The sequence below is a fragment of the Haliaeetus albicilla genome, chromosome 15, assembly GCF_947461875.1.
Source record: "Haliaeetus albicilla chromosome 15, bHalAlb1.1, whole genome shotgun sequence".
In the NCBI taxonomy this organism is placed as follows: Eukaryota; Metazoa; Chordata; class Aves; order Accipitriformes; family Accipitridae; genus Haliaeetus; species Haliaeetus albicilla.
Genome location: NC_091497.1, coordinates 33,549,560 through 33,573,688, shown reverse-complemented (window position 1 = coordinate 33,573,688; position 24,129 = coordinate 33,549,560). Strand labels below are relative to the sequence as shown.

General features: G+C 37.9%; 1 protein-coding gene across 4 annotated transcripts in view; it reads right to left on the bottom strand.

The window, feature by feature from the left end:
- FNDC3A (fibronectin type III domain containing 3A) overlaps positions 1-24,129 on the bottom strand; it is a 125,603-nt gene that overhangs the window by 70,735 nt on the left and 30,739 nt on the right. For all 4 annotated transcript variants that reach the window (XM_069802716.1, XM_069802720.1, XM_069802717.1 and 1 more), the window contains one exon: positions 12,932-13,007. In XM_069802716.1, coding sequence (XP_069658817.1) covers positions 12,932-13,007 — 76 coding nt within the window. The remainder of the gene's footprint in view (positions 1-12,931; positions 13,008-24,129) is intronic.

Sequence of the window (24,129 nt, the reverse complement as noted above, 5' to 3'; positions counted from 1 at the left end):
TTAAGAGTTTTACTGCATAAACCATAAGAGCTAACTCTGTCAACAGAGTAGTGCCTTTCAGAGCACAACCTCTTCAAAGCTAAAGCAGCTGAGGATATAACACAGTAGTACTTCACTTAAATGCTGTCTTTCAAGAGGCTATCTTAAACACAACTTGTAGGAAAAACAGAGAAAAAAAGAAAGGCTGAGAACTCTCTGCGGACACATCTTTCTCCTTCCCTCTGTAGTCTTCAACTTTCATTTTGATTCTTAGAAGAGAAGGCTACGGTATCAATAAGTCACAGCTCCTCGACCCTGCCGTCTTCCTGGGAATTTGATTGTTTTCATCTGCTTTAGTAGTTTGGTTTGGTTTTTTGGTTAGTTTTTGGAACTGGCTTGCTAAAGCTGTGTTTTACGAGTAGGGCTTTCCCTACTTTGGGACTTCGCTCAGCCCACAGTCCTGTTGTGGTCTTTGTTCAGCGCAGCCCTTCTACTTTAAATGACCTATCCATATTTCATAAGATTTTTCTATGGCTGTTGCAATACTTCGTTAGAAAGAGGTTATGCTGAGGAACACTCACTATCCTACTCAGAGTAACTTATTCTCATCTTATTGAAACTACAATTCCATATTAATACCTTTTAAGAATTATTAATGAAGCAATTCACAGGCTATCAGTTTGGCATTCATAGTTCTTATTGCAGCTCTTTCTTTGGTTGCCTTGGAAGACACATCCATTCTACCTCTGAACACAACTATCAAGATGATCCAAGGGAAACACAATATACACAGTATTTACGAAGATGGTCCATATGTAGAGCACCAAAGGGACAGGATAAGTGAAACTGCTGGAGAACAGGCTACTGGAAAAACAAACTGAGAACAGGCACAGGACATAAACCATATGCTAACAGAATAGCTGATTCATCAAAAGGGAAGGAAGGTATAGTCAGCTGCTCTAGCAGCTCTAATACCATTAACTTGAGACCCATCTATAAGTTATTGGGTGCTGTACAGTCGCTTGAAAAAATCTGAGGCTCTTTGGATGGTGTCCTATGGCACCTGCTCCAGACAGCTGCATTTTCTGGAAGGCTCTTTGCAGTGTGAGAAAGAGCTTCTCTTTGGCAAAAAGAAAACAAGAACAGCACTGTGGATAGCTGTATTTACTACTAGTGAATCTGGCCCTTCAACTTTGTTTGAAACCCATGTAATTACACTGTTTCTTAATGGCTTTAAGTGACTGAACTTACATGCTTGTAATTGGTCGTTAAGTCACATTACACAGTAGCTGTTTATATTTGTGCACAGCTAGGCTATATATTTGTAATGACCTTGTTATCTTTCTCCTCTTCTTCCTTTCCCTCATTTAGATAATAAACTGCTTTAGATGTAAAACAGATTGTGGCATGTCTGCAAAAGGAAGAAGGGGAAGGGAAGTTGTATTACCATGATTTTAATGAAGTTGAAGAGCGTCATGATCATGTAAGTCACGGAAGCTGACAAAACCTCAGTCGTTTAACAGACAGTCAAAAAAAAAAGACATCTATAATCATTTACTATTAATAACACATGCACAGCCATATCTATCAAGCCATGTGATGCTGATTCATCCATTAGAAAAAAAGCAATCCTAAGAACAGGATAAAAAAATCCCTGGAATCAGGTATTACATTCTGGCAAGAAAAGTGTACGTGGACCCACGCAGACAACACCGTAGCCTTGCACAGGTGAAAATGAAGGGAGACTAGTCCCCTGGTCTCTTTCTTTTGCTATCTTGGCCCTCTGTCTACACAACTTTTACCATTGACGGAGAAAGCATGGAGGCAGAACAATGTCAGGCCCTGGAAGGTGCTGGCGTGGCTGTGGCAGCCTGGGCATGTGTGTGGAGCTTGCTCTGCCTCAAGAACTCCGGAAAAATAATGGCCGGGAGAGCTGCTCCACTCCCACGAAGACCGTGGTTTCCTTCCCAGTCTGTCTGCCACCCTTCACAACTACCACGTACCTGAGAGCGGTCCACAAGATAAGGCAGCCACGACTACTTTTTAGAGTACAAACAGAACAAGAGTAAATCAAAATTGATTAAAAGCTGTTTCTTTGTTAACAGTAATTCTTTGCTAGAAGTCTGAATACTTCCACAGCTACAGCTATCAATCAAGGATGTAGCAATACAACTTGAATCTCATAGCGTAGAACTATGAAGAAATTTCCTGGGGTCTCATCTAACAATCTGTAGCATTTTCCAACAGATGACATGTTAGCCTGTATTCATACTGTACATGTGGTCAAAGAGGATTTAACAAAAGAAGTCCCTGATGCACAAAGTTCCAGCCTTTCCATCTTCATGAAACCCAGTACAAAGTCAACTTAAAAACATTAAGTTTGAGTTTCTATAAAAGCACTATTTGTTTTTAAAGAATTAATCAGATAATGAAATTGAGAAACTTCTTTCTCTGTTTAATATAATAGCAATCTTCATGAAACTTTAGTATTTCAATCAACCAGATTGCATCCAATTAAGATACAGAAAATGCTATCAGCCTAAGTTATTCTAAATGTTAGGATATTAAGTGAAAATATTAAGTAAAATCTTTTTTCAGACTCCTCTGCCTGCATCTCTGATCTTTGATTTAGTTCAAACTGCTAACTACTTACATTAGACAAACTACCTGCTTACATTAGAAACCGAGAAGAGATCCTACATAAATTTTCCCCTCTTTTTCCCCCCATAAAGCAAGTAGTACAGGTCTATTTCTTTCCCATCAACAGCATAGTCGGGGAAGAAAAACAGATGAACTGACTGCAATGCCAGGGGACTATTATAACAGTGCCAGACGCAGACCTGTCAAGCTTGAAATGCTTCATACAAGACTCTTCCAACTGATTCCAGACTCAGCCCCCAGTAGCACCTGAATCTCGGCAGTCTGAGTTAATACTTCACAGCCTTGTGGGCTAGACATGACTGACTACAGTCATGGAAACCAATTTTTAGGGGCATTCTCTAGCTGCAACTTAGGGCTGTAACACCACTCCCAACATGCACCTCCAAGTGCTGGTACCTTCCTTGTAAAACATGAGATGTGAGGTGCTTATGGAAATGGATGAGTTCAAAGAGTTCAAATGCTTGAGGACAAAGACGTTCGCTGTGGTTACAACTGTGAAACAACACACTCAAATGAGATGTTTTCAGGATGTAGTCTTACTTATTTGAGCTTATAATAGCCAGGCTTTAGCTCCATTATGGAGACATCTTATTTAGGTGTCCAAAATTATGTGTCTGCATGCAAGTTAAGACTTTAAACTCCCATTATAGCAAGCGGAGATCTAGTCAGTACAGACTGTGCCTGGAAAGCTATTCAGTGCAAACTGATGTCAGCTGAAATGCACTGACTGTACTACAGTTAGTGACTAAATCTTTACTAGTTATAATGGGAGCTTAGATCCAAGGCCACATATAGAAACACACATTTAGACACCTAAATTTAGATGTCTTCAGTATGCAGCTGAAGCACTGATATTTCAAACAAATGTCTCCAGAACCTTCCTACAGTCAGGCTGGGTTTGCAGTGTGGAGCTTGCAGTGTAGTGAAAAGAGGGAATAAAGGAGGAAATTAGAGAAGATATAAGGGAAGATTAACGGATCAGAATATACAGGAAAATAAGACAGGAAAAGGAGAACCTGACTGAACCTTTATAATGAATATAGCAAGTTATGAACTCATTCACATCTCAAAATGTGTGAAATTATTCAAGACAGAATAAAAGTTAGAAAAATATCTAATAGAAGAATGAGAAAATAACCAAGGCAAAAGTGTTAGTCGTTTTATCCATATAAAGATATTAGATCTATTTAACACATTTTTTAACAGAAATCAATGACAGAAAAATTATTCTCCGTAAAACACACTACAGCCAACATTGTGAAAGAGATCTGAATTAATGCGTTTCCCTTTTAATCTGTTTGTTTTTTGTTTTTTTTTTTAATTTGTTGCTGCAGAAGGTGATAAACAGGTCTAGTTTGCTTTTTTTATAAAACTTTTGCCAAGTTTAGTTTATTCAGGGAATAGCATGTTTTAGAAATCTAGTATTTATAATCCTAACAAAGTGCGCACAACAGTAATGTGAGCTGCTCTGGCAGAAAAGCAGCATGATAAAGTAAGCTTGTCCAGCAACAGCTTCTTGTATCATCCTTGACTACCTCTTTAAGGGCCAGAGGAGACTGGGACCACCAAGACCTGGTCAGTTACCAGACTTCACAGAGGAGAAGGTCAGGCAGCTCCCAGAGGAGGCTGAGGGAGCCCGTTATGAGGCTAATTCTCACGGCCACTCTCAGAGCAGAAAGAGCCAGATCTAAACAACAGACTTCTGGATTGCTACAGTTAATTCTGGTCAGGTGAATGACCTTGTTTTGCACTACTTTGCAAGTTTTGCTGAGTTAGTAAAACAAGTTTGAGGAATGGTCCTGAAAAGAGCCAAGACTGCCTCTGCCCTATTGCAAAAAGGACTACAGAATCAAGTAGACGTACCCGAGCTAGCTTTAATTCAGCACAATACTAGCAGTAGTACTAGAAAAGCTGCAGCAACAGGGCTTACGGGCAAGTTTTACCTGCCAATAGTACCTGAATTACGGACTAGATTTCTCCCATGTGTTAAAGCCAATACATGAGCATTCTACATACGCTACAGTGAGGGCTTAAATCCATCATTATTTCTTTACTGTATCAGAAGGGTATTTGCTATATCTCCATCCAACTACTCCTGCATAGCTGACCAATACCAATGTTCTTATTATTTTTAGTTTGACTGTAGGTACCTGGAAATACAAACATCTATAAAACTATTTTAAAATGTATTTATTGAAGGTCATTTCCAAACAGAGGTGCTTTAAAGTTAAGCTACTCCTAGACTCAGCTCTGAAACTCTACATGGACATCCTCAACCAAGAGTTAAGTGGCTTCAAGTGACTGTAGCTTGCTGTGACCTCATACTTTCAGTTGACTTGTCTTAGCTTTCCTTAATGCCTTTTACAAAGGCCCTCTAAATACTTCTGACAGAGATCCTAAAATTCCTGTGTAGGTGATGTTAATCTAAGTATCCACATCCAGTTTCAGCCTTACATATCATGTTTAGTCCTCTACAGCACTCACACAGAAAGAAGGGATAAGACAACTGAAATGATTTACCATTTAGGGTGGGGTTTCGTTTTTGTTTTTTTTTTTTTTAAATAAATTGATGTATAAAACCTTCCATGTGTGCCTTCAGAAGGCTACAGTGGAGAAAAACTGTAGAGCATCTCTGAAGACAAAAAGGAAAGCAAATAAACTTACACACGTCATCGTGTAACATTTCAGTATTTAGAAATGAGAAACAGGTAAATGGAAACAAGGATGAAGAATTATTTTCTTCTTGGGCTACAGAAAGAAAAGATAACCCAGAGCAGCTTCTCTGGGTGGCTCCAGTAAGCTGTTCTTAATGGAAGCAGGAAAACTAGAGCACTAAAAATTTTGTATGCACATCTGGGTTTACTTGTAAGGGTTCACTATCCAGACTCTCAAGCTACCGAGAAAACTAGGAGATGGTCAAGAAGAGAATTCTTGTTAACAGTGTTTTATTGGTTTTGCTAGTTTGTTCCATTACTACAGATCTATGTATTTAAATAATTATTCTTTCAGTCCTAAACTTTGCCCAGTGCTCTAAGATGGATACCAAGTAATTTAACAAAAAAGATACGGTATTTCTAGAGGTGATGTCACCCTTAAAGCCAACATATGGGATCACTACTGCAGTGCCAGGTACCCTAGTACATTCTAAAATCACCACAGAACGACAGTGCACACGTCGTCCACTTAAAACAGTGGGTTTAGGATTTGATAATAAGCTGTGGTCTTCTTGAGAAAGAATCATCTTCCAATGACCATTAACAACTAGCCAAGTCCCTTCTGAGGGGTTTGCGGCAACTAGTACAGCATTTATGACTGGTATTTAACCACCTCCAGTATTACTGAATGAGTTTGAAATAAAACTCAACACCAAAGGGCCAGATGTTACTGAGAACAAAATAAATCTAGGATTCTTTTTGGTTTAAATGTACTTAAATAGCAGTTGCATTTGGATTTTAAAACGTTCAGCTTGGTTGCTCTAACACTACCTGAAAACAACCAAACCTGCATGACAGCTGGCAGCAGATAACACCAAGTAATAGATTGAAAGCAGTCCTGCAGAGGAGGACTTGTGGGTACTGGTGGATGAAAAACTAGACATGAGGCAGCAACGTGCGCTCGCAGCCCAGAAAGCCGACCGTGTCCTGGGCTGCATCCCAAGCAGCGTGGGCAGCAGGTCGAGGGAGGGGATTCTGCCCCTCTGCTCCCATCGGGTGAGAGCCCACCTGCGGTCCTGCGTCCAGCTCTGGGGTCCTCAGCACGGGACAGACGTGGACCTGTTGGAGCGGGTCCAGAGGGGGGACACGAAAACGATCAGAGGGGTGGAACACCTCTGCTATGGAGAAAGGCTGAGAGAGTTGGGGTTGTTCAGCCTGGAGAAGAGAAGGCTCTGGGGAGACCATACAGCAGCCCCCCCAGTACCTAAAGGGGGCTTATAAGAAAGACTGAGAGTTTTTACCAGGACCTGCTGTGACAGGACAAGGGGCAACAGTTTTAAGCTGAAAAAGGGTAGGTTCAGATTGGACCTAAGAAAGAAATTTGTTATGATGAGGGTGGTGAGGCACTGGCACCGGCACCGGTTGCCCAGAGAATTTGTGGATGCCCCATCCCTGGAAGTGTTCCAAGGCCAGGTTGGATAGGGCAACCTGATCTAGTGAAAGATGGCCCTTGTCCATGGCAGGGGGTTGGACTAGATGGTCTTTGAAGGTCCCTTCCAACCCAAACCATTCTATGATTCTATAACAGTTTTATTCACACAATATCCTGGGTAATGGGCAGGTTTGCTGTTGCAAAGCTGAAGTTAATCTTAGAATGAACTAAAGTTTGTGTTTCACTGCTGTAGTCTCAGAATTGATGTGATGATCTTTTCTTCTTGACTTCCTTGAAAACACTTTTCAGAAGTATTTTATTCCTTATTTTAAAGAGAAAAAACCCCAAGGTTAAGATTGCTGAACTTTTATCCCAGAGACTAACCTTAATACTGATACTTCATTTCATTTCAAAGCATGAAGTATTTATGACTCATTCTAATTTACATAGATTTTCTTAATTTATTATAAAAATGGCAATTTTCCTTTGCAGAGACATATAGAACATGGTCTCTCTTATTATGTCAAGTAACATTTAATAGCCCTTAGCTGTAACTTGGGACTGTTACAAAATGTGCTCACGATGAGTCATCTTCATTCATTTATTCTGCAATACGAAGAATTCATGAATGAGTGATCTGCAGTAATTCACTTCTACAAAGAGAGCCCATTCATACATTTCAAACCTGGTTTTCTGAATCACTGTAATGTAGCTGATTATTTCACTAACAGAAGAAAATTTTGGCTTAAGGAAAGTTTCCACAGAAGTCTGAGTATATGTGAGAACAGTTTCATAGATTTAAAAGAGCTCTTCTGAAAATAAACATTTTGGTCTAACACATGGATACCCAGACAGATATCTTCCTATCTATCCAGCAAGAAAAACACAGTGTCTTTGAAAAGTAAAGAGACTGACAAATGGTTTAAATTGAAGTTGCTTCAAGAAGGGGCAGAAGTCATCACTATCAGACAAACCAGTAGGCAGCCAAAAAAAAGTTTTATAAAATCAGAAAAATGGCCACTAGCACACAGAAGTGCTCATTTGAAGCTGTATTTAAGTCAAAATACATAGAAAAGCAACTAAGATCCAAGATTGATAAATACAGAAATATAAAGCAACCACGCTTCTTATTTTACAGAAATATAAATGTAAGAGATGAAGAATAAAATACACAAATTATTTTAAGTCATCAAAACTCTGCCAAAATAAAGGAATGGGATTCACCAAGGAGAAAAGGCCCCTTAACCATCACTGCTCTTTTGCCACCCTTAAGAGGTTTCAAACCAGCAAATAATCTTAAGAGCCTTTTCACCCAATCTTAACTGCCATAGAAGCAGCCCACGTTGAGAAGCCACTTCTCACTTACCATACTTCCAAAACAGTCAGAATTATACCAGCAAACATATGGTAAGTCGGTACAGAGACCTGGGTATAAATGCAGCATTTTCTTCAGAAGCCTAGCTCACAGAAAAAGCACAGTGTGCTTCTCCATTAATTGGTGCTTTAAGTTTTCATTGCTTCATTGATTCAAGGACAGCTCTAAAATAGTCACTTCACTCACACCTCTCATTTCTGCTGTAGAGCCACTGTCCTTGTTTACAGGTTGAGAAGTTTTACCCTATGTATAGAGTATCCAAAGTAAGGATAGTTCTCTTTACAAATAAAATAACTATGACAAGAACAGTACAAAGATTGATGGAGCATCTCAATGTTTCCAACAGACAGGGATATGATGCAAGAAAATACAATTAACATTACGGTCAGATTTATAAACAACCCACATTGACTTCAGCAGACAGAGCAATCTCAAGGTGCATTGACCAGCAATAAAGCACAAGAGACATCTAGAATTATCCAAGGAAAAGTGACTTACCAAATCACCCAACCTACTGTATCTGCACTTCTACTGGGGATCCATCCAGAAGCAGCTTGCTACTTATCAACTTCCATTCTTTCATTTTAGTATTATACACACGTAATTTCAATTTAAACATATGCCCATGCAAATTGCCTTGCAAGAACCTGAATTTACATTTTATCATTTTCATCTTTGGTCAATATGTAACATTCCAAATTCTTAACTATCCTTTGTAGTACCAAATTATTTCTCTTTCTCCTTGGATATCTTTTGGTAAGACTTTACTCCAAAGAGACAACATATTTGCTAATCACCATTTTGCTAAATATAAATTAGAATACAGGCTTAGAAAAACAGTACTTGAAAATTTTCTGTTCCGTAAAAAAAAAATTATACTATGGTCAACATTGAACTGAAGTCCTTGTTATTTGTAGAATATTGAACATCCCACAAAATATGAAGTAAATTAAGTTCTCAGAACCAGTTCATTTTAGAAAGCAAACATCAGAAAGGAAGAGAGATTTGTTTGGTGGTCACTTACCATTCTATCACAAATAAGTAAGTCTTGTGAATTATGCATGTAAGCTTTACAAGGCTCATTTTGAAAGGGTAAGGGAATGCCTGTAATAAAGTATTAAGTCCATTTCATGAAAAATCTTTGCCTATACTAATGCTTTGCCTCCGGGTGGATTCCAAGTGTTATATAAGACAAAACCATATTAATTGCAATATGCAGTATATTTGTTGTATATAATTACAATTTTTCTGTGGGCAATACGTGCTGTGGTTTTGCAAAGTAGTATACAGACACATATTTTTAACATATGTAATAGTACCTCTTTTTACATAGTACATCACAGAAAAAGCTGAGTATGCATTCTTTGCAGAGGCTTTTAAGTCAATACAGTCAGAAAAGAATATAAAGATGGGTAAATATTTAAAGGAAAAACTGAGATTGGAAAAAAGTATTACGAAAAATTATAATGACTAAAGTAACTTCCCACTGACTGCATCTCCACTGAATTTCAGCCATCTTTGCTTTCTTCGTGCCTTTTTTTAAAATAAGCATCTCTGCACATTTATAAGGTTTCCTCCAAACTATACTCATTATGTATTTCCACATCTTTAACTGATTTGACCTAATAGCTGAGTGCATGCACTGAAGAATATAACAGGGAACTGATGCAAGCTTGCTTTCTTTAGAGTCAACGCAGTAGTCTCCTGTGGCTATAACCTGTTTTGCAGACTGGCCATCCATTTTGTAGCCAAGTCAAGGGCAAACTATGTTTGAGAAGTTGTGGCAGAGCAAAAAGGACCACCGATACCAAATTACTTTCTGCAGTGTGCATCATCTGAAATGGTTCACTTTATACAAATCTATACACAGAAAACAGGAAAGTAGACATTGCTCATTAGTTGCAATACATACAATGAAAAAGGTACAGCATCAATTACTAAGGGAATTTCTTCTTTAAGCCAGACAGACCCAACAAGCCAAAAGGCAGAAAGATGTGTTGGCATAGCACTCATGAAACACAGAAATGTCTCAGGAGTGGCAAGAATAGATCAGAAAAGCAACATACATAAGATCATGTGCAACTCAGCTTCTGTTCTAAGATTAGTGAATGTACAGATATGAAAAACCTCTGTGCCCTCTGTTTTACTACCAACTGTAAGCCATACTTTCACATCCTGGAAGGGGGAAGGACAAGGAGAATGTGTATATGACAGGAGGTTTGCAAAAGCTCTGGAACTGATTTGGGATGCATGTTCTGAGATGACTAGTGCCACTTTTTAGGAAAGTTGTAAAGACCGTACCTGAGCTTAGACTTAGTGAGACCCAGCAACAATTGCCTAATAACTGCTCACGCTCACTTTCATATTTAAAGCATGAAGAAATCAGCAGCTGAATCAAATCACAATAGTGAGCAGCCTACTCGGAAAGCAAGATGGACCAGGCAAGGATAAAAGCTGTACCATGAAAGGATAGAACCGTATCTATAAAGATACGATCTCAATATTTTTGCAGTTCATCACACACTTCCTGCTTTCAAGATGATCATGCAAGGGAAGCGTCAATTCATTCCCCCCCTCCACTAAGCCCATCTGATAAGTCAAAATTAAAACCAAAAATGCAATGCATGCCACTCTCTTCAGTATTTTGTGCAAGAGAAGTAAAATACATTTTATCTGTTCTTTAACTTAAATTGCAAGACAAAAAAAAATCACTATGTTCCCCTCAAATATTGCCAAGTAGCACTTACACAGCTGTGTTTCAAATAAGCCCTATAGAAATGTGAGCTGCAACACTGATTCATTTGTGGCTCAAAGGCAGCAACAATACCATGCAACCAGCACAAGTTTTGAAAAATGGTGCTAACGGACATGTAAACTTTAAGAATTGTCGCTATAAACTTAATTACAATCCAAAGTTTCTTTTTAATCAGTTATTTTGTAGCCAAAGGATCTGCCTATGACACTGGAAACCAGACCTTTCATCTCTTCTCAGACTGGAGAAAGTGAGGAAAAGAGCTGGAAAATACTTGCTTCAGCTTCCCAGAACAGTATCTGTTGAAGCTGGGCCAACATCCAAGGGAAAAAAAAAAGAAGGAGGAAAAAGAAGGAGGAAAAAGAAGGAGGAAAAAGAAGGAGGAAAAAGAAGGAGGAAAAAGAAGGAGGAAAAAGAAGGAGGAAAAAGAAGGAGGAAAAAGAAGGAGGAAAAAGAAGGAGGAAAAAGAAGGAGGAAAAAGAAGGAGGAAAAAGAAGGAGGAAAAAGAAGGAGGAAAAAGAAGGAGGAAAAAGAAGGAGGAAAAAGAAGGAGGAAAAAGAAGGAGGAAAAAGAAGGAGGAAAAAGAAGGAGGAAAAAGAAGGAGGAAAAAGAAGGAGGAAAAAGAAGGAGGAAAAAGAAGGAGGAAAAAGAAGGAGGAAAAAGAAGGAGGAAAAAGAAGGAGGAAAAAGAAGGAGGAAAAAGAAGGAGGAAAAAGAAGGAGGAAAAAGAAGGAGGAAAAAGAAGGAGGAAAAAGAAGGAGGAAAAAGAAGGAGGAAAAAGAAGGAGGAAAAAGAAGGAGGAAAAAGAAGGAGGAAAAAGAAGGAGGAAAAAGAAGGAGGAAAAAGAAGGAGGAAAAAGAAGGAGGAAAAAGAAGGAGGAAAAAGAAGGAGGAAAAAGAAGGAGGAAAAAGAAGGAGGAAAAAGAAGGAGGAAAAAGAAGGAGGAAAAAGAAGGAGGAAAAAGAAGGAGGAAAAAGAAGGAGGAAAAAGAAGGAGGAAAAAGAAGGAGGAAAAAGAAGGAGGAAAAAGAAGGAGGAAAAAGAAGGAGGAAAAAGAAGGAGGAAAAAGAAGGAGGAAAAAGAAGGAGGAAAAAGAAGGAGGAAAAAGAAGGAGGAAAAAGAAGGAGGAAAAAGAAGGAGGAAAAAGAAGGAGGAAAAAGAAGGAGGAAAAAGAAGGAGGAAAAAGAAGGAGGAAAAAGAAGGAGGAAAAAGAAAGAGGAAAAAGAAAGAGGAAAAAGAAAGAGGAAAAAGAAAGCGGAAAAAGAGGAAAAAAAAGGAAAAAAAAGAAAAAAAAAGAAAAAAAAAAGAAAAAAAAAAGAAAAAAAAAAGAAAAAAAAAAAGAAAAAAAAAAAGGGGTAGGATTCATTGGCCCAGAAGATAACCAGCAAAAAAGTGACCTGATAGCTGAATCTGTAGATACTCTCTTATAACACAGTAAAGTGGTATTCTAAATAGCAACAACATCTGATTGCTTGTTTCTTGCAGCTGTAGATAGGCTTAACTGGTGGCTATTTTCATTCAGAATATAAAACAACATCTAAACTGACCACTGCATACAGGGATGCTACACTTAGACAAAGCATTTGTGTTTTGAAGCTGCACTTGCTACAACTCAGAAAGAACACAATTAGGCCCCTAGAGATAATGAAAAACTATTAGTGGATAACAGACAGCTACTACTGTGGGGACAGGCAAACAATGTCCACATGACAGCAAAGAATAAAAAAAATAAACTCAAACGAAATTAGCAACTGCAGCTTTTAATCTGAGGTCTATGTAATAAATGAGGTTAGTCAAAAGTTGCTACCACAGCACTTCCCTGTTTGCTTTGCAAACTGAAAATGTCGTGTGTCCCGTCCCCCCCCCCCCCCCCCCAAGAAATTTAACTTCATCTAATATAAGAAGTACTTTGTTTATGTTAGGGAAATCTAAATCAAATGATCCTTAGAACCTAATCTTTTAGGTCTTTAAATGGCTCTTGTATTTAAAATAATTTCTGTCAGTCTTTTAACACCACAAAGTGCCTTTTATTTATCCTGATGCAGACTCAGGAAATATTAAAATGAATTTATTAGCTTTACCTGTAATGCACTGAAACTGTCCATCTTCTCTTCTTATTGTAAATGCTTCCCCTGGATTAACTTGCACAAGAATAACCTTAAAAATAAAAGAGTGTTTACAACCATTACACAGGAATATGATACAGAAGTCTGATAATTGCAAAATAAAAAAGAAAGTTTTACTGGGAAAAAAACAATTTTTTTTCTGGTTAGTAAATACATTATTTTTCACTTCACACTGCTTGCTGCCTTCATCCCACAGAGAAAAAGAGATAAGAGCAAGAACCAGTACAGATCTTTTTAAACAAACATTTTTCAGAGAACCAAGGAGAGAATAACAACTGAGTAAAACAGTACCTGTACAAATTTTATTTTCTCGATGGCTTAGTATAATTAATTAAAAAGCTCTTTGTACAGCTTAAATTATTTCAACAAATTACATTAATTTCAACATTAATCAAACCATTACATAAAGTTTCAGAAGGAAGCCTAGGATTCCTAGTGTTTGAATTTTCATCATAACCACTTGGCAAATAGTTTTCAACATTAGGGAAATATTGTGTCATCTCCTTCTTTACACGATCCAAGCATGTTTGTACATATATTGATGATAAAACAGTATTAGAAGTCATGACAAAGTAAGTACCCCAGATGCACAGCATGAAGCAGTATGTATAGTTTTATTTGTGGAAAGCTATTTATCCTAATTTTGTAAACCCATGCAATGCAGAATTGATAGCAAAGCACATTTATCAGCCAAAATAAACAGAGGAAGCCTGACATGTACCAAAGCAGAAGCCCATTACCATTTTAGACTTCTGTATTCTCATTTGAAACCTGCCTTTCTGTGAGGAAAAAAAAGCTTGTAACCATGAAGAACCTAGCTAAAAATTATGAACAAAGGGAAAAAAAAAAACCCAGAAGAGCGGGTGCATTTCATAATTTCTTTTCTGGACACATCTTTCTTCAGTCTCGCTTGCACGTGTCTAAATAAGAGTGTATGTCCTCCTCCTGGCATGAACTGGAGAGACACAACTCTTTATATACACAACTCTTCAGTATTATGGCCAAAAGTTTACTCTGTTAAATTGCTAAAAGAAAATAAAATTGGTCTTGTTTACAAAAAAAGGAAAACAGGAAACTTGAGTGTTACTCATTTTAAGAATGCCAGAGAGAAAGGAAAGGGTGAGGAAAAGGCAGAAATCATACAAATTCCTCCCCCGCTGGTAGAGCAACTTTACAAATTAATGAAAAGATGGCAAATTCTACCCTAACATACCTGCAACTTTGATGAGATATGACAGCTACTCACATTTTCAAACTTAGGCCATGTGATTCAATACCAATTTAGCTAAGTTTTGAGCTTAAAAATACTACTTTAAGTTGTTTCATGTGGCACAGTGTTGTTACTGGAGCATGATGTGTCCGGAAGCTTTAGGCTCTTTGACAAACACCAATGAACTATATCACTATTTACGTTTTATCATGGTAATAAATTTTCCAGATCTTCTAAAGTGTGTCTGAATATAAAATTCAGGAAGAGTTAGCATTCATAATATAACCTAAACTTAGAAACAAGAGGATTTTAGACATGAACTTCAAATAAGACTTACAGGTCTTCAGAAAATATTGTATTGCCAGAATTTATTGTAAAGTGTATGAAGGTAGCATTTTAACAACTGGCTATCACCTTCAGAACGTGACAAAGGACAGAAATATGAGTGGATGAGTTCTTAAAATTTCTTTTTCAGACTTCCCAAGCAGGCATAACTTTTTAAAGACATATTTCATTAATTTACTTTCCCCTCTCTGCTACAATTGAAAGTTTTAGCTTGAAATTTAGACTGGAATAAAAGTACCTAAAAGCTTCGCAGGAGTACATGAGAACATCTTTCCATCTCTTATGTGTAGGCTGGATAACCACATCTGCCTAGTCTTTTGGCTGACTTAGTATGTCCAAACTCCTGGTAGGAGCCATTCTGACTGCAGCTGACATGTCAATCTGCAATTTTCAGCTCAATATTCCTCTATGTATGAACTACGAGAAGCAGAAAATCTGCAAAGCCCTCGAGTTTTAGGGCAATGGCTAGTATAAATCCCTTGATTCCTGCTTTTAAAGGAACAGGGAATGGGAGATGACTGGTATTCCTGCATTGGTCCCCTTTTTTTTGTGTGAGTGCCTGAGGTTGGTAACCTGGGTAATAATGTTGCCCTGGGAACCTGCTGGTTTTCTTCCTCCAGACCTCTGCTGCGGGACATCCGAACTGGAGGTTCCAGCTGGCACAGTGGATGTGAGCATGGGAATACACGTACCGGCCCAACTGCAGCAAGCGGGCCCTATGCATCCTGATCTTCTTTTATGGCGGTTTCTCCGGTGTGAGAATCTCTGTTGTTCACTTCACAACTAGCCTGAGAAGGCGAAGGCTCAAGACACCAGCCATGGCGTAACACAGTGAGGGGGGGGACTGTTCAGCAGCGGCTGTGCCACAAGGCAACAGGTCTCCTGATGGGGTCCAGCACCACTCTGACGCTTAGGATGTCATCACATTTCCACACCTCTGAGGACACCTGACTTCCACTCAAAAGGGTGGGGAGACCCGCCAACTTAACACGGCTTAATTAGGTACTCAGTTCCCAGGAAAAGGAAATAGAGCCTTTTTGTCAATGGACTATTAGTCAACTTGATGTCTGACTGTGTTATTTATTTCACTGGCTCCCACTTTCAGCCTTGCTTTTATGTTGTGCATTTGCATTTGGATTTTACGACTGTTCCAAGATAGGCTGTATTTGTTGCCAAGTGTGCCAAAACAGAGCCTGAATCAGGGCTGAAGTAATTTCAGAAGTTTCAAGAACTCCTGGCTTCAAAAGTCTTTGTGTTGGGGTAACGTGTGTCAACATGACCAGCACTGGTTGCTGGACCAGCCTTATCACTGCTGAACCCCATGGAGTAATCACTGCTTTGAGAAGGACATTTCTGACACTTACTCACCACCTCAGTAGATGCAATTTGAAATAAGAAAAATTAAAGCTATGCATAGAGAAAGAGAGACTGATACCTTTCTGGTCAGAAAAGATATTACCAAAGACAATCACTTACAGGGATTCCCTCTTATCTAATAAGAGTCTGCGGCACATAATCAAGTATGCAAGAAACCTTTTCCTTTAGAGAAATTAACACAGATCTTTCACAGCATCATGTGTTAGGCAAACAAAATCCACAGGTTGCTTAGTATTTATAGCTCTTTCGTCTCATTCTAGGTGGCTTTGTGCAGATTTGCACATCTCATTGTCCAACACGCTGCTTCACGAACCCTAATATCAGGCCCTTGTCTTTCACACTGAATATTCTAGACCTTGATCTCCTTCCTCCTCTGGGCAAAACATTCATGTTAGCTTAAACTAAGTGAAAAGCTTTGGAAAAATCTGATGGTTTGGCATCTCTTCCCATGCCTCAATCTTTTTGTAACAAATCCTGTTGCTTTACTCAGAGCATCTAAAGCTCTGCTATCCAAAGGCTAACATGCATTATTCTATCCAGATTTCCATTGCCTGCTCCTCTAAGATAACTATGATAATCTGAAAAAACTCATTTGTGATGTGCCAGTCTCAGTGGGAGGCACCTTTAACACAGCCACTTTTCAAATGCCATTTCTCTTTCTAAATCATCTAAATCAACAAAACACTAATTAATGACTTCACAAGCTTAACAAAATAATGCGAACTTAAGACACTGAGGCCTTGATAGAGGCTCTAGAAGCCTACGAGCACTTCTAAAGCATAACCAACTATAACAGAACCTAATAAAATTTGAAAGCGTAATTTCTCAATGCTAACACAACTTTGACTCAACATATTTCTGTCTCAAGTTCAAAACATGCCAAGGCATTGCTATTAAGAAATGGGAGTATTAGATCAACAACTAGTATTGTGTCATTTCCACTGGGACTATAAATTGTTTCCTTTAAACAGTTATTTAATGATGATCCACATGACCCCAGCACAGTTCCTGATGAAAAACAGTACAAAATATCTTTCCAGAGATTAGCATACAAGTTGACAATACGAGAGTACAGATACACACTTATGCTAAAAACAGTTCTTACATAAATAAACCAAAATGAACAGCCCAATGGCTAAAGTTTGAAATACCTGAAGCATCAGTTGCCAAAGACTGTCAGAATTTTAACAGTGAAATTTCATACTTTTCAATGGTACTTAATTTATTCAACAAAGGAGATTTTAGAAGATAAATTCAGATCAAATGAACAACATGCTAAGCTTTGTAGTAGTTTAATTAAATAGATATGGATTATAGAGGTTTCTTCTTAGGGCAGTATTAAAAGCAAAATCCATCTTAAAAACATAGAAAGGCTTTGCAAAAAGGAATAGTATTCATTAAACCCCCTTCTTAGCATGGAATTCTTGGCTTTTTTCCTGACGTCAAAACATTTACGTTGCTGCCCATCCACTGTCAGTTCAAGATACATAGCCCAGATTGGCAAAGACCAGCATCCTAACAAAGCTGAATCATGCCTTGTATTACAAAGCTCAATGTTTTTCCTAAAATTGCCATTTAAGCTCAGGCAGCTGCTCAAGCCACATAAGAACATAAGAAATGTCCTCATCGTCTGGGTCAGCAGTCCATCTAGCCCAGTACTTTGTCTCCAATATATCAGTTGAGATGCTGTTTAAGGAGAGCAAGTGAGCCAGGCCACCTTCTGCAGTCCATCTCTGTTATTGTCTTTGAGTTTGCCTGAACTTTTCAAGTTCGCTTACACTTTGAATCACCTCCACAACCTTCTATGGCAGCAAGTTCCTGAAGTTCACTTTCTAGACATTTTAAAACCATCTCCTACTAGTTAAATGCTCCCTAGTTTCTGTGCTATAGGATTTCCTGAACAACAGTTCTGAGTAAATTTCATCCACCTCCTTCAATATTTTTTAAGCATTGGGAATTTCCCCCACCTTGTCCCCAGTCTCTGCAAACTGAGGGTGTCTGATCCCTCCTAGGAGAACTGCTTCATCCCCCTGACTGTGTCAGTGGTACCTAAACCCACACCTCTATTAGCAAGTTATGAGTGCTTCAGAACATTCCCAGGTGCAGAAACAGTCACCTGCAATGATGAACAATGTTATAGTAGTCTTGAGCACAACACGGGACGATGCCAACCAACAATCTTCTCCCACACAATACTGGAAACTATTCCTGAGACCACTCTTACCAGACAGTTTGCACACAGACACTCTTTCTGGAAGAAAAGATGCTTTACTAGAACTGACTTGTTCCACGACACTTAGCCTCAGTCTCTGGGAACATTCTTGAGCACACTGAAATTACTAATATATAAACAATTCCTGACAGTAGCCTGAAGAAGCATTACAACATTTTGCCTTTTTGAAGGACTAGTTAAGGGACAGCCTCTTAATTAGCTTTGAAAATCTATTCTTTACCTTAAATCACAATTTGAGCTGGTCTTACATGATAAAGACACTCTTAGAATACAATAGTTCTATATAAACTGTTTCATAGTATTTTTCTCCCCAAAGAATTCCAAATTAAAATATAATTTTATTGTAGCTCACGTAGTATGAACACATCCTACAGAGACATGCAACATTGACTTGGACATACTACTATCAACAGATATAATGATAATTTAACAATAATTTCAGCTGAAGTTCTCATGCTGATATAGTAAAGCTAAATCATATACGAGCAGGATGAGAAAGTATTCTGATTTTGTACCTAAAGAATCAAAGGCAGTATGAACATTCAAAGAGGAGAATGCTCAATGTTTCTTATTTTTATTCAGTAAACTCTTCACTATCTGCAAGAGAAACTACAGGATGTTTCTCTAGACTGAACCAGGAAAAGAGTTGAATGTTTTTTCAAGTCTTTAGCTCATTTCTAACACTGAAGAAATGAATTTGATAAAAATGGCTGGAGTCAGAAAAAAAAATTCTAAGATTAAGAACACAAACAACAAAAGGTGGAAGGGAAATCTGTGCAAGGCAGAGCTGCAGCCACCTTGACTCAGAGGGCTGCTCCAAAAAAAAGGGAAAACTTAAGGACAAATGTTAAGACTTATCTCCAGAAAGGTCTAGAAGTAACTTTTATCAGCAAGAAGCAGAGGCTGCAGAAGCCAAAATAAGATTCTTAGAGGTATTTCACTCCACCAGTATGGTCACAGCAATGTCTTTTAAAAGCAGAATGGCAATGATACAAAATGTAGCTGAATTATATCTTATTAATCCTTGTCTTTATGGATATAGAATACTTTCATAAGCAGCCTAACATTTTGCTTGTGCCAGACGAATATGAAGGTTAAGGTATTTCTTCACTGGATCATAGTGAGGGACAGAATGGAATTTAAAATACAGAGCTAGCTAATCTTGCTTCGAATATGTATATTTGCACACTAATTAAGGCCAAAAAGCCCATTAACTCCACTGAAATAACAATTTAAAACGACCCTTCATTCTGTCAGCAAGATACACGCTTCTACAAGCGTCTCTACTTGCACTTCCACCCTACTAACAGAAGTAGTGATGTATTAGCAGATTGCCAGGTTTCAAAACAATTTCAGCTAGCTGATGGGAAAGAAAGGCAGCATCAGACTTGTGGCATCATCACAAATAAGTATTTACATTACAACAAGCAAGGAAAAGTTTTCCCAGTGCTCTGTCACAAAAAAGTGATAAAATATAAATAGACTTGCACAATTAATTACTGTCCTCTATCAGGTGGTTAGTAAGCAAGACCAAAATAAAACCTATGGACATTATTGTGAAGCACCAATACCAAAATTGGATTCATCCTGATAAGGGCCCTAGATGAGGTGAAATACTTGCAGAGCAGGAAAACAAAAGAGCTTAGGACTAATCCACAAGCATGCTACTTCACTATTTCAAGGCAACATCTTTCCATAGCAGAAATTGTAAATACAATTAGGAGTCCAAACTATTCCTGTCCCTATGGAGGAAAAAAAAGCCAGTAAGTAAAACCTGAAATAAGCCAATGAGCTCTGAAAACTAACTTAATACAAGATGTCTCATAGCAACTTTGACAGATTTTTCTTCTTTTGCTCACCATTATACATGTGCAAAAGCAGCTCTCTGAATAAAACTTAAAGGCTAAAGAACAAGGCTCCCTCCCCAAATACACACACAGCCAGTCAAAAAACAGTGCGTCGAAAATATTTTGTCACTTCTACCAAATACATATATGCAGTAGATCTGTAAGGCAAAAGAGATTTTATTTGGAAAAAAACCCTATATGCCAAATATTATTGCCAATATATTATATATGCAGAGATAATATTTTTTATTTATTGTTTAGGTTCTAGAAGTTTAAATTTAGTTTGAAGTAAAAAAAAAAAAAACCAACAAACCACCCAAACAACAAATGATTGTGTCTATAAGTATACTAGATGATCTTTCACACAGGCACAAAACAAAACAAATCCAGAATTAAGACAGTTGGTAACCTTCTCCTCCATAAAGTTATGAAGAACTACCTAACTGGGGGAAATTTTTGCAGATCAGATTTGAATAAGGTTTATGGAAGTGAGTCTAGCTTATCCTTACCACATAAGGATGACCCTAAGTATTATATATCTTACAGCCACAGTTCAAATAATACCTGTATTTCTAAAAGGACACGACTGACTGAAATACAGTTTCTGCCTTTTCTAAGCCAGCACAAACATCGAGAGATTCAATTCAGAGACAGTAAAATTTTGCTTACAAGCTTGGTATTCACAGCCACATTTTAAAATCTTTTGTAGCAAATAAATTGCTTGCCCAAATAAATGCTTTTATACCTTAAAAGCTTCTCTATCTGCAGAAGTTATTAGCTACTAAATATACGACATCATTTAAAATATTTAGTTTTCTTAATACCTATGGGTTTATTTCTAACCAGCAAAGTCTTATCTGAAAGATTGAAACTACCATTTTAGAGTTACTGGGATACAAGAGAAATAAGAGAAATATTTTTTTATTTGCATTAAAGAAAAATCTATAGACATCAAGCTCTCTGTGTCTCAAAAATATCTTAGCTCTCGAACACATCCTTCGGTATCAAGGACTATCAGCCTTCTGAAGGGGAAAAGAAAAAGGTTAAGTTTTTTAATCCTGACTGAGGCTAAAGAAACCAAAATACATTAAATACATTGCGTCATGTGTGAAGTTGTGGGATAAGCCCACATGAGAACTGCCACTCTTGTTTTCTCCACAGGCTAGCACTGTCTACTGCCACAAAGGCAAGAAAACCAAAGTAACCTGATTGAATTTCAGTGTAAAGGGATATTTGGAATCCTTCCCTCTCCCCAGCCACCCCCGACCTCCCACTGAAGGGGAGAGGAACTGAATGGGTTACTTGATATCTTCCTCTAAAAAAAGTTAGTTACATTTTGTGAAATTAGATGTTTTTCCAGAGTAAGTGAAATCTGGGACAAATTTTCCAACCAAATGAAAATCCTCTGAATATATGTAACAAGATTGCCAATAGATCTACCACTAAATATATCATAACAACAAAAAAAATTGCAATCCTTTAGCAAAGCCAATTCATAGTCTGGCATACATATTAAAAAACTGAAAAATGTGGGGAAGTAAGACAGCAAGGAGAAAGTGGGGGGGACAAAAGCTAGGATATGTTACATTAATTTTATCCATTGCTAAAATCATATATAATATGAAGAAGTAAGAGTTTGTTATATTACAGCTGTCGTTAAAGCATACTTAAATGAAATAACGCAGTAAGAGACTGTTCCTGTGCAACAAGAAAGATTACAAATTGGAGCAAAACAGTACTCCTGAAAAACAGAGTTCTGTTTTTTTCTCATTCTGGAATGGTTTTTGGGGGATGTGTGTGGTTTTGGGGGTTGTAGGGTGTTTTGTTTTTTTCCTTCAGTTAAACTTCCTAGAAACCAAGAGGATAAAGTGTTCCAAAACATTTCCCTGGACCTCTGAAACCATAATTTAAAGAGAATCAAATCACAATCCATTTCTACACTAGCAGAAACAATGTTATTTTCTGAGATGTTTTACTAGGAAAGAGACAAGAGCTTCAGGCTTGGGGTTGGTTGGTTTTTTTTGTTTTATTTCTTATTAATCTGAAAGCATCTATATTTAGCATTATATGGTTATAGGTGCTGAGTCAGTAGCAAATGATTGTCAGCAAAAATCACAAATAATGGAAAGACTTTACCAAAATCATATTTCTAAATGCACTAGTAATATACATCAACGTAAAAAAAGACAACAGTGGTTTGTCTAAAAATACTGCAAATGAAATTAGCTCAGCAGTACTGATGAGAAGTATTTTTACCCAGAAAGGACAAAGGTAAATTCATTTTTGAACATTTTACAAATTTAGGAAAACACTGTAGCTAATGCTTTTGGTCATTCTGACTTCAAAAAATTTTAAAACACTCAACTAAACCCGTTAAGAGGGTGGTACAGCCAAGCCCTTTGTAAGATGTACACTGTATCTTTAACAGTCTGTCTGCAACAAGACTAAAAAAAGGGTGTATTTCTGGAAAAGGGTGAATGTAATACAACACAACTTCCAGGCAGAGCCACATTTATGCGCTGTCGTTAGGGCAGTATTCAGAACAATTACATTTTTCTCCACTAATAGCTCCAATCAAGATGCTAATTAGTGACATGCTTTATCTCATAACCCATTTCAAAAGCCTTAGCACTTTGACTTACTGTTGCTCGCATCCTTTTATTTCTCTCATTCAACTGGTGCTACCACAGTGACAAAGGATGAAGGCAGATTCAACAGCCACCACTCCGCTGCTCCAATCTATTCCAGTCACTTAATACCGAGGTAATCTTCGGTGATGTGTTGAGCACTGGCCCCCCCTTCTTTTAACAGGGCACCTTAACCTAAACGCCACGCCGGGGTATCTCCCTTTACCTTCCTCTATAGCTGTGCGTCCACAAAGCATGTGGAGGGAGGATGTGAAAGGTAGGATCAATTAACAATATAGTCAGCAATACCTACCTCAAGCCTTCCTTCCTATCAAATTAGCCAACGTACAGTGAGCTTCCTGCTGTACACGAATGTATCATGTCACCATAGCAACTAAATCAACAAATAGCTGCTGCAGCATCTGCTTCTGGATCATCTAACGTCAGTCAACAGAAGGTTTGGGTTTAAGAGAACAAAGCTTCCAAATACATGCCATTTTATAACTGCATTTTTAATTTAGCCTCCTGATTCCCAGATAGGATATACTAGCTTGGAACGAACCAACTTCTGACTTTATAGTTGAATCTGTGATGCAGCTCATGACTTCAGTTTGCGAATACGCCAGAAAGGGGGGGTGGGGGGGACGGACACACACACCACTTTGTAAGAGAATAAAAAGGTAGAGCAAAGAAATAATCAACTGGATTCTATTGCACTCTTTCTTAAATACTGCGTTACTCTATACTGTGCATTTATTAAGAGGCATGAAAAGAAAGAAGTGTATTTCCCAATTTTGTTTTACAATTTACATACATGTCTGCCCTAAATAATACCATAACCAGAAATACCTTTATTAGATATTAAATATTTAAGACATTTCAGATGGCTGACAAAGATGGTTTCCGCTCTATTAGTCTCCACTTAAGAGCTGAACTGAAAACATCCAATATTAGTGTCTGGCAATCTTATATCCCAACAATAGCAGGGGCCCACTGGCGCACCCTCATCTGCAGAAAGACAGCTATGTAGGGCAAAACACGCATCCCTCCCTTCTTGTGAGAAATTACTTCAAATACCACATATGCATCACTCTGGTTTAAGTCCTAACCCATAGGCAGACAACATACATGAAACTGCTTAGTAACAATTGGTATCTGGAATGTGACAACATGAGATTACTGATTAAATGTTGCCTGAGGTATACAAAAATTAAAAAAAATTACTCGGGCAGTAGCGTCTTCAAAGGTAATAAGCAAATGTACATATACACACACACTTATGTAAAAGGACTCAAACCTACAGCCTACTTATAACAGAAAAAAGTAACCTTCTGCTATTTTAACTTCAAATCATGTTCCTAACATTTGATCAGCATGAAATTTTTTATCAAGTAAAAGCTTTCTAGGCTCAAGGTATCAGTTATATCCAGTATCATTTTATTACTGAAAACACTTTTAGTTTTCAAAGCATCTGTTATTCCATCTATGCAGAGTCTTTTGTTACAAGGAAAATC